We start from the raw sequence: 10,677 nt of genomic DNA, 5'->3' as shown, positions 1-10,677 counted from the left end.
CAGAATATTATTCAGCACTAAAAATGAATGACCATGAAGGAAACTTAAATGCATATTACCAAGTGCAAGGAGCCAATCTGAGAAGGCTACATACTGAATGATTCCAACTATATGACATTCTGGAAAAGGTAAAACTATGGAGACGGTAGAAAGGTCAGTTGTTGCCTGAAATTCTGGGGTGGGGGGCAGGGATGAATAGGCAAAGCACAAAGGATTTTTTAGTGAAAATGCTCTGTATGACACTAAAAGGGTAGGTATTTGTCAATTACACATCTGTCTAAACCCATACAGTGTACAATACCAAGCGTGAACTGTAAGGTAAACTGTGGACTCTGGGTGATAACGATGCAGCAATGCAGGTTATCAGCTGTAACAAATGTCCCACTCTGGTGGCGGATCTGATAATGGGGGAGGCTCTGCATGAATAGGGGCAGGGGGTAGGAGAGAACTCTCTGTATATTCTGCTCAATTTTTCAGTGAACTAAAAACTCCTCTTAAAAAAAAACTCTTTAAAGATAAAGAGGGGGAATTCCCTGGTGGTCCAGTGGTTAAGACTCCACGCTTCCACTGCAGGACTGCAGGGGACATGGGTTTGATCCCTGGTCGGGGAACTAAGACCCCGCATGCTGCAAAGCCTGGCTAAATAAATAAACAAGCAAGTAAATAAATGTCATGAGATGGACGATGGTATCATTTAAAAAAATAAAAATAAAGAGTGGAGGCAGCAGGACTTAACGGCAGACCCAACTGCAGGCTAACGTGCAGCTGGGCCGGAGGACTCCATGCAGGATTCTCGTGGAACCAGAGGGAAGTGGAACAGCCGCCCACACCTCGTGTCCATCCTGGAAGGGGTGGTCCTTGGCCTCTGCCCCACAGCCCCACTCACTCAGGTGCTCATTCAGAGCATTTACTGAGCACCTGCTCTGGCCTGGGTGTTGGGGATGAACACTGCTAGAAACCTGGGCTGAGTCCGGGAGACCTGAGAGAGAACTGACACTCAGAGGTGGACACAGCACACAGGGAAGGAGCACGTCCATGCACGTCAGGGATCAGGGGACTTTCACAGAGCACAGTGTCTGAGCTGAGATTTTTCAGGACGATGAAACTTACCAGGCAGAGTGCCAGGGGCAGACGTTCCAGGCATGTCACAGATGCTGTGGAGTCTGAAAATGTGGTGTACTTGGTGGGCCATGGAGATGGTGGGCGGGGGTCCCAGAGTGCTATCAGTGCGGGGTGGAGGGCACGAGGGGGTGCAGGGGGTGAGCAGGAGCTGATGCTGGACACATGGCTGAGTCGGACCTTGCTGATCCGTGAGATGCCAAGGAGTGTGGGCTCAAGCCCGCAACTCCTTGCTCATCAGGTACCAGCCCCACTGCTTCTCTCTGTAAGGGCTCTCCAGTCTGTCCTCCAATAAGGATCTCACGAGGGACGGATCAGATGATCCAGGGAAAGCACCAAGCACGGTGTCCAGGACATAGTTAGCGTTAGTTTTTTACTATTAATTATTTTGCCACGTAGGGCAAAAACACTACCTGCCAGTCACATTAGCATCTCAACAGAAGAGCAGTTGGGTGATGCCAACACACTAAATATAAAGAAATTTATTTGGAAAAACTAAACATTCTTTTCCCCTCTCTCAGTCTGAGCAGCTGCTCATTAAAGGATTTTTTGTTTTAAACAAGATACAACTGACTGTTTGCAATGATTTTTTAGATGAGATCGGGTGCATTCAGGGTGGTATGGCTGTGGTGCAATGATTTTTTAAAAACCAAGGGTCAGAATAGGACAGGTGGGAGAGGTTGAGGCAATGAGTCCAGTGTATGATGTGGACTTCTGTTTTTGTCCTTGGGCCACTCTATTATACCCATCTGGGGTAGATTTCACAGCACTGGCCATCTCTGCAGCAGCGTACCAGAAGGTGTATGCATGCCCTTGTTCTAAACTTAAATGGCAATTCTGCTGTTCATGGCAATGTTATCTGAAAAAACAGTGGCAATACAAGTTGATTTACAGGCCAGCAATCACATTTGGAGCATTCATTACTCAAGGACTCCAATTTTCTCATTTCCCTTTATAATTTTAACTTACAAACCTTAGTCTAAATATAAGCCTGGCTGTGTTAGTCAGGGTTCTCCAGAGAAACAGAATCAACAGGAGAGATACACACACAGACACACACACACACATATATGTCTATACATATGCGGAGAGCTATTATAGGAATTCTTTCACAGCTATGCAGGCCTAGAAGTCCCACAACCTGCTGTCTGCAAGCTGGAGAACCAAGAAAGCAGGCGCTGTGATTCAGTCCAAGTCCAAAGGCTTAACTGTGTGTGTGTAGTGGGGCAAAGGGGGAGTTTAAGTCCTAGTCTGAGTTTTGAAAGCTGAGAACCAGGAGCAACAACATCCAAGAGGAGAAGAGGGATGTCTCAGATCAAGCAGAGAGTGAACAGATTCACCCTTCCTCTGCATTTTTGTTCTATTCAGGCCCTCAATAGATTGGATGAGGCCTGCCCACACTGGGGAGGGCAATCCGCTTTACTCTGTCTACTGACTCAAATGCCAATCTCTTTCGGAGACACCCTCACCAACACATCCAGAAATGATGCTTTACTAGCTGTTTGGACATCCCTTAGTCTAGTCAAGTTGACACATAAAATTACCCATCAGTTGACGTGTACATATTCTATGGCCATCACCGCTGGGCTTATCTTCACCTTCTCTTGAAAGTACTTAGATGTACATACACAGAACCTGCTGGCAGAGACACAATTTTGAGGAATGGACCTGCAGCTGAGGTTATGCTGATCGTCAAAACGTACACAACATCCACTCAGAGATTTCTGAGAACCTTGGCCCTCTCCACGCCCTACGTGTGGTCTGGCTAGTCCCACGCTGAAGCTGAGCCTGGCATTTTGTGAATCAAATGTGGTCCGAAGAAAATGACAGGAAGACATGAAGGCGAGCGTGGGAGTGAATAGGTGCCTGTGAGCCTATATATTTCTGTGGGTGGACACGCCTGTGATCTCAAGCATCATGTTCTCACGCACCCTCCTCTGCTGTCAGCACACTTCCTGACCACACGAAGGAAAACACAAACCCATCAATTTTAATAGATGCTCTGGCAGACTTGGGCTGTTCTCACAGTAGCTTGGGACCCTGGGTGTTTTTGCAGCTTTCACGCATCATTTTGAACTGGGACGAGGTTGGGTTTAAGGGCAAACATGCTGAAGACCAGCAGAATGATCTCAGGTCCTGGATTCTGTGGTCAGAGAAGGGTAGCAGGAATTCACCTGGTGACCAGCGGCTCCTTCCTGCCTCAGAGGAGCAAGCAGCTGCTTCTGCCCTGCGTGTGACGTCTAAGCCTGGAGCTGACCCACCCCAGGAATGAAAATTCAAACCCGGCTGCTGTTTGGTCTTCAGGATGAGTTTGCAGCTGTTTTCACTGTTCGCAGCAGCGGGGCAAGTAGAAGTAAGAAGTCTGTTCCCAGTGAGTGAGCAGACCTTGACTGCTAAGAGAGACAGGAAGAGAATTTCAAAACATCTTACAGAAAAAACCTCCTCCTGGAAAGTCAAAATTGGGGGTGGGGTTTGCTAGGTGACAACACCAGGGGTTGGTTTGGAGCCGAGCGACCAGATCGGCAGGCTGGCGACTGTGGAGGTGTCACTGTCACCTATAGTCCTATCCGTCTCTGTGAAGAGAGGCATTTCAATCTTGGGCCAGTGAGTCATCAGAAAATGCTATTTCTCATTTTAGAAAAAACACTCTAACCCAGTGGGATATTTCACTGTTATCTGTTCTCCTTAGAAATATAGTGATGGTGGCAGGGGGGAACGCAGGCCCTTAGAAATTAAAGCCATATGGATACCATATTTAAAGAAAAAAACACAAAACACAACAACCCAGGCTGTTACATTATTGCTGACCATAGGAATTCAGTATTTATAATTTACATTCTTTCCCATACTTTGCTGTTTTTCAGAAGTGAAGAGCAGAGGTTTATGGCCTCGCCAGATTGTAAATCAGATTCCTGAGGGCAGAGGGAGCTGCTACGGGTAGGAGGAATTGCCCTCTGACAGTTTGCAGAATGCACCAAAACATCGGGAAAAGAACCCAAATGGAGAGAGATGGGAGCCTGCTTCAAGGAGCGTGAGACACCAGTTATTCCTTCCACCAAGCGTGCAACCAGCTGAAATCACACCGAGGATCAACATCTGCAGTGGCCTGGAGGTTTGGCCATCGCTATAAAGTGAGCACCAGGGGTAGGGGGGGCAAAGGCGTGGGCGCCCCCAGGGGATCCTCATCAGCCATTTGTTGAGGCTGTCTGGGAGCAAGGCAGGGGGATAGATGGAGGCTCGGGTCCGGTAATGGGGCTTAAGACATGTGCCCAAGAATTAAGACAAGGAGCCTGGAGTTGGAGAAAGAGCATAAGGCCCTGGGTTGATCTGACGTCCCCTAGTGGCTGTGTACTCTTGGGTCAAGTACTTAAGCCGCATGACCCAGGAAAACAGGGATTAACAGCAAACTCACAGGACTGAAGAACGCACATACGTCATAGGGGTGTGTGTGTGTTGGGGGGGAGGTCACAGGGACCCCCTTTCCCTGGAATTAGAAGTGCTGCTCTGGCACTTGGCTCTCCAGCAAAGCCAGCTGAGTGCTACGGTGGCCACTAGGGAGACTCGAGGGAAGGAGGGGTTTCCAAGAGCCCCATCCAGAGGTCTTTCGAAGGATCCCAGTCCTTCAAATGCCTTTGGAAGCTTTGTTAGCAGTGGCCCTAGTGAACTCATCCCTCTGCTCTTGGCCTGGATTTCACACAGTCTAAGAGAAGGTAGAGGATTCTCAACATTTTGAAACCTGGGGATCTTCATAAGCCTTTCCCAGGTTGCACCCATAAAATACCTAATCAGCCCGTGAATATGTAGTCGGATTGATGAGACTGAGTCAGGCAAGTGGGAACAAGAAGGTTTACAGTCCAGATTTTCCAGTATGGATTGTAACATAAATCCTGCCTGCAATTTGACACTGTAATGAAGGCGATAATATGTATACTTCAGACATGAGAATGCAATATTTTAGGTCTTTGGTCTCAGGTTTCTCTACTTTTCTTTTAAAGGCAAACAAACCTTATTTCCTGTGTTGTAAAGCCACACGAGTCCCCTTTACTCAGCGTCCAGAAAAGGGGTACACAGGAACACTGGTATCTGAGGTCCTGGGGAGACCGTATGGAGAGACAGGAGGCCAGGCACATCGGAGAAAACCTTCCTGCCATTTGGGGCATATGGGTGCCCACAATTTGCAGGCCCTTGGAGAATGTTTTCAGAGCATTCCAATAACAAAACAAGCAAACAAAATTAACACCTGGGACACAGGAGGTTCAAGCATGAGCCCAGAATGGCTAAGGAGGTTGGGTGGTTGGTTGCCATCAGCTGGGAAAGCAAAACTCTCAGGCAAATTCTATTTTCTGAATGATATTTCTGTCCTCACTGGGTTTATGAGAAGGGGATGGAAGAAAGGTAACGTCAAGGTAGACAAAATTGCAGATGAATTTCTCAAAGGGATTAAAGGCGATCTTTAGTAAACATAGGTGACAAGGAAAATTTTACATTTCAGCATTCCCACACACTAAAGAAACAAAACCCAAAAATATACACATCCAACTATTTTCCCCCTTCTTTGGTAGACATTAATAAATAATTCCTCTAAATTCACAGAAGACAGCAAAATTAAAAAGCTGTAGGTATTTATTGCATCAAAGGTAATATCAGAGTTAAATTTAAAAAATTTGTAACCTTCACCTGTGATAGTCCTAGCATCAGGCTTAGAATAAAATGTGATAAAGTGAAATGTTGTAAAAATCTATTATGGGCTAGCAACCAGACTCTGAAGCCCACTGGTCTTAGCCATTACTAATGCTGAAACTCACAAAGAACCAAATCTCAAATATAACCCTTGCGATGCACATGCACAATGAAGGCAAGAGATGCACCTGTAACGAAACACTGATGAACAGAAGTCTTGGCTCTCCTCACATCTTGACTTCAATCATAAAAGTGGGAAATACACTGAGGATTGCAATTACCTACCTGGGGGATACCTGGTTTTCTAGCAATAAGAACTCTGTTAAGTGAAGCCCACCCGGTGAACACGTGGGTAACACTAAGCATAATTAAAAGAGCACAGAGCACACAAATTAATCCCCCCTGTTTAAAGTGCTCACTTCCTTTGGTTTCCAATGGTTAATTTTTTTCTTTTCCACCCTGCATTTAGCTCCCCCCCTGTAAGGGCCTAACTGCAATATTATCAACAAATAAGGCAACCCAAGGGTCCATTTCCAAGGGGAGACCCCTGACAAAAAGAGGTATCACTTAGAGATGATGCAGAGCGGCTTCAGAGGGGAGACCAATAGGGATGTATTTGGTAAAGAATTTTATTTCTCCTAGGTGAGTACTTTACTCATGAGCTCACTACAGAAGCAGTCATGGTGAAAATAAGACTGGCATTTATAGGATGTCTTTTATCATCAAAATGCTTAAAACAGGTCAATGAAGTGTCCTAGCATTGCTATGGAAGCAGTTTGGCCAAGGCTTTTACAAATGGTGAAAACAGACACAAGAAAAGCAGGGAAGGCCATGGAAAGACCAAGAATGACAAAAAAGAAAAAGTACTCAACACTCCATGCCATACTACATACAGAGAAATATACGTAAAGAATTCTTTGCGTATTATGTCCAAAACAATGGTGCCTTTTAAGAGGGCAGTTTGTAAATGGCAAATGTGAGATCACTTGCAATCAAATCGTTTCTGATACTAGATGACAACTCTGATTAAAGGGATTAAAGGCGATCTTTAGTAAACATAGGTGACAAGGAAAATTTTACATTTCATCAATGTGAAGCCCATTTGCATAGAAATGAGTGGAAAAAGTAGACCAAACCCAGCAGCACAGTTTCTAGGAGGAATGGCAGCCGTGGATCTGGCTGGTAAGGAAAGCACTAGTTTTGGAAACACTGTAGTCAAGAGCTGTTACTGAAAGGGAAAAAAAAAAGATTAAACTCAAAGAAAGGACACGGAAAGCAGGTGAGGACTTTCCCGGCTCTTCCGTACAAAGCCACTGAGGAAAGACTGTCTCACATGCACTCTGCTTTCACGTGACCCAAGGAAATCCAAGTCATCGCAGGTGGGCAGGTGCCTCCCCTAGGCCGGCCTTGGAGAAGGAAACGTCTTCTTCAGCTGCACCCGGCTATTGATCGGAGGAGGCTTAAAGTGCCAGAAAACGAACTTGGAGACACTCAGGGAGGTGGCACAGCACGAGGAAGTGGAGTTGAGGCTGACGATGTACACGACGTCCGTGATGCACAGAAGTGCTCGGAGAAGCAAAACGAAACAAACTCACCTACTTTCAAAGTCAAACAAATTTTACATTGTACCTCTGTTTAAGAAAGGCCTCTCTGGGCTTCCCTGGTGGCACAGTGGTTGAGAGTCCGCCTGCCGATGCAGGGGACACGGGTTCGTGCCCCGGTCCGGGAAGATCCCACATGCCGCGGAGCGGCTGGGCCCGTGAGCCATGGCCACTGAGCCTGCGTGTCCGGAGCCTGTGCTCCGCAACGGGAGAGGCCACAGCAGTGAGAGTACCGCGAAAAAAAAGAAACGCCTCTCTGATGGGTGATAAAAGAGCACGTACGTCTACGGGACAAGCACCTCTTTGCCTCTCTTCAGGACTATCACGGGTATCACGGGAAGGATGGGGCCGCTGCTGGGACCGCAGGGCCAACCCATCGCACCAGCCCAGTGACTGGCGACACTTTCTCTGCTGGCAACTTTCTCTGCTAGCAACGAGCACAGCAGGTGATCCTCACTTTGCGTGACTCATTTAACCCCTTCACCCTGGGATTCTTTTGAAGGAAAAGAAAAACTTGACACTTCTATGGGTAAAGACTTCCTTAAAGGGGGAAAAGACATCGAAACCTTTGTGCTCTGTGAAATGAGGGAACAAAAGGGTTGCTTTCAGCAAGTTTATACCTGTAGGAAAATCAACTGGGTACTGGTCACTTGCTAGAGAAAAAAATCCAGCTTGGTTGATGTAACCATTATCTTAGTAAGAAAACAATGACTATCTTGTTCATTTCCTATTGATCACCTGGGAAGGTTACGAAAAAGGGACATATGTGTCTGTAAGCCCTCTAAAGTACACATTTTCTTCTCTTTTCTTCTCACTACGTAAAATACATACACATTCTTATTATCCTAAAGTCACTTGAAAAATACAGTGATTGCTTACAAACAGTGGAAAATACCAATAAGAGGCAAAGAAATGAGCACTTTACAGAGACAGAATTTGATGGGCTTTAACGTGAACCGTTTTATTTAAAACAGGGATCCATCGGAGGTGGTGAACTCTGAGGGTCAATGTTCTAGAGCATGGCACGGATGGATGAAAGGGAATACTCACCAGCACCTCACACTGGACTAAAAGACAATGTCAGCAACACACCATGGAAGGAAAACAAACAAAATGGAAAAGGCACCTGGGGGGAGGGGCTGCGGTGAGCACTGCTTCTCGGCAGGTCCACGCCTGTGCACTGTGGATAAGTCTGGACAAGCGACATTGGAAAGGGAACAAAAAGGTTCCGATCTGAAGCCCAGGATCCTACGTGGGTAGCTAACCTTTCCTCAGCCTGGTTTCCACCCACCGCTGTGTAGTTTCAGGTCCTAAAAAGGGGAGAAGGCTGCTAAAGTGTAACACAAACTCTCCCCCCCCTTTTTTTCTCTAGAAAAAAAAGAGAAACCTCCCCCAATTCAACTTCAGCAGTGGCTTCTGAAGGCTTGTAAGCATCCTGACATAAAAATAAGAAACAACAAAATAAAAGACAGGTAAGTGGCCTGGACTTAAACCAGCCAGTCAAACGGAGAGGCACATTCAGAAAGATAAAACCTGGTGACCAGTCCGTCAACTGTCTGGTTGGTGCCCTGCCTGAGTGAAGATGTTTAAACTGCATCCACAACACACGCAAGCACAGAACTGCTTCTGGCAACTGAGTAAATAGCTACCCTCTCCTTTGAGCACTGTCCTGCTACCGGTGACCCCATGCCAAGTGCTGAAGTTACAAGAGACACCCGAGTGGCGAAGGACCCCCAGCAGTGGTCTGCCCCGTGTGGCCGGGTCTGTGGGCAACAAGACTTAGGCTCTCAAATAATGACCCCTCCCAGCCCCCGCTCCTTCCCGTTCACGCTATGCATTTCGGCCTCCGCCCAGGGAGGTCCAGCCGATTCCGTTCCCTCCCAGTTTGAGGCACTCCCTGGAACATCTTTGATTAACCAGGGTCCTTCATTTCTTTCCAACTCCGTTGGTGACTTTTGACTTGGAATGTCGATTCCTTCTTCTGGAAGAATGGCTCTCGCTGTTGCCTGGATGCTTGGGTGGGCCATCTTCAGAACCTGGCCAAAGGAATCGGGACACACTGTCACCATGGGCTGTGGGCTCCCGGCTCGGGGCCTCTGAAGCCTCTGATTCCGGTTCTCCCTATCCGGGCCGCCCCACCGCTCCTCCACTGGTCCTTGTGCGCCATCTAGTGGCCTCGTTAATGAATCAAGGCACAGAAGCCCCGGCACTGAGCTAGCACAGCTGGGGCCAGGGTGTGCAAGCCATGGCTCCACAAAGAGCTCCTCAGGAGCTTCCTGAGGATATTTACGTCACACCTTAGGGTGGATCATGGTCATGGTGATGGGGACCAGAAGTGAGAGCACAAATAACATCGAAGCACAAAGGAGGGACAATTAAAACAAACCACATGGGTGTCGAGTCTACCTTAGCATCAACTAGGTGTCCACACCTTGACCTGCTACACACCATGGTTCCTAAATCCCTAAATTGGAATGGATTCTTGACTTGGCAAAAATCAAAGATATTACATGCCTCAATGGTTTGATCTGCAAGCCACCTTTACAAATCAGGCCCCTGCTGCTGCTTATGACAGGCAGCCCCGGAGCCATACACTGAAGATGCCACATGCCCTCAAGGAGCTCACAGTCTGCAGGGATGGTGTCACGCTCTATCATTTGTGTGGGAGCTTAGAGAAAGACATCTACATTGGCTGAGTGCTGGGCAATCAGCAGGCATCAGCCAGGTGGAGGGTGGAGCCAGGGTAGTGGTGGGCTGAGGGTGGGCATTCCGGGTAGGGGTGTGTAAGGCCTGGAAGGTCATCGGAATTTTCTGGCATTAGGCTGACTTTGCCCTCGGGCTGAGAACATGGAAAACCTCTGGCTTAGCAGCTAAGCCAAAAGGTTCTCTGCTCCAGGGCTCAGATTTTTTTTTTTTTAAACCGTCTACCTTTCATTTAAATATATCTTTACCATTGCTTGTTTCTTTTAGTCTTTTCAGTGGAGAGACCGGAATTGCCACGGACTGATCTCTAGGATGGTTCTGAATAAGGGAGCCCAGGGGAACCCCTGTGCCTACCTCCATCAGCATTCCATAATAGGTTGCTGATTCAGGAGAAACCATCTCAGGGTGACCAGCACTCGGTAGTGTTTTCCCCAGGGACAGTTGTGATGAGCTTCACCCCAAAAGAATTCAGGAGAGCAACTGCCTCAGCAGTGCTTTCTCCTCCCTTGTCCCCGCTTCTCTGAGCAATTCTGTGGGTTAAAATTCATGGTCTCTGACATTCAGTTCTCTTCCT

At 47.3% G+C, this 10,677-nt stretch overlaps 1 protein-coding gene across 2 annotated transcripts in view; it reads right to left on the bottom strand.

Annotated features, from left to right (window-relative positions):
* Positions 1-9,233: 9,233 nt before the first annotated feature.
* Positions 9,234-10,677, bottom strand: part of PTDSS1 (phosphatidylserine synthase 1) — a gene marked incomplete at its 5' end in the record, with an annotated part of 67,350 nt that continues 65,906 nt past the window's right edge. For both annotated transcript variants that reach the window (XM_079722440.1, XM_079722441.1), the window contains one exon: positions 9,234-9,436. In XM_079722440.1, coding sequence (XP_079578566.1) covers positions 9,327-9,436 — 110 coding nt within the window. In that variant the 3' untranslated portion in view covers positions 9,234-9,326. The remainder of the gene's footprint in view (positions 9,437-10,677) is intronic.

This window comes from Hyperoodon ampullatus (assembly GCF_949752795.1).
Source record: "Hyperoodon ampullatus genome assembly, chromosome: 17".
Lineage (NCBI taxonomy): Eukaryota > Metazoa > Chordata > Mammalia > Artiodactyla > Ziphiidae > Hyperoodon > Hyperoodon ampullatus.
The sequence above is the reverse complement of the archived record's forward strand: the minus strand, read 5'-3'. Positions and strand labels throughout refer to the sequence as shown.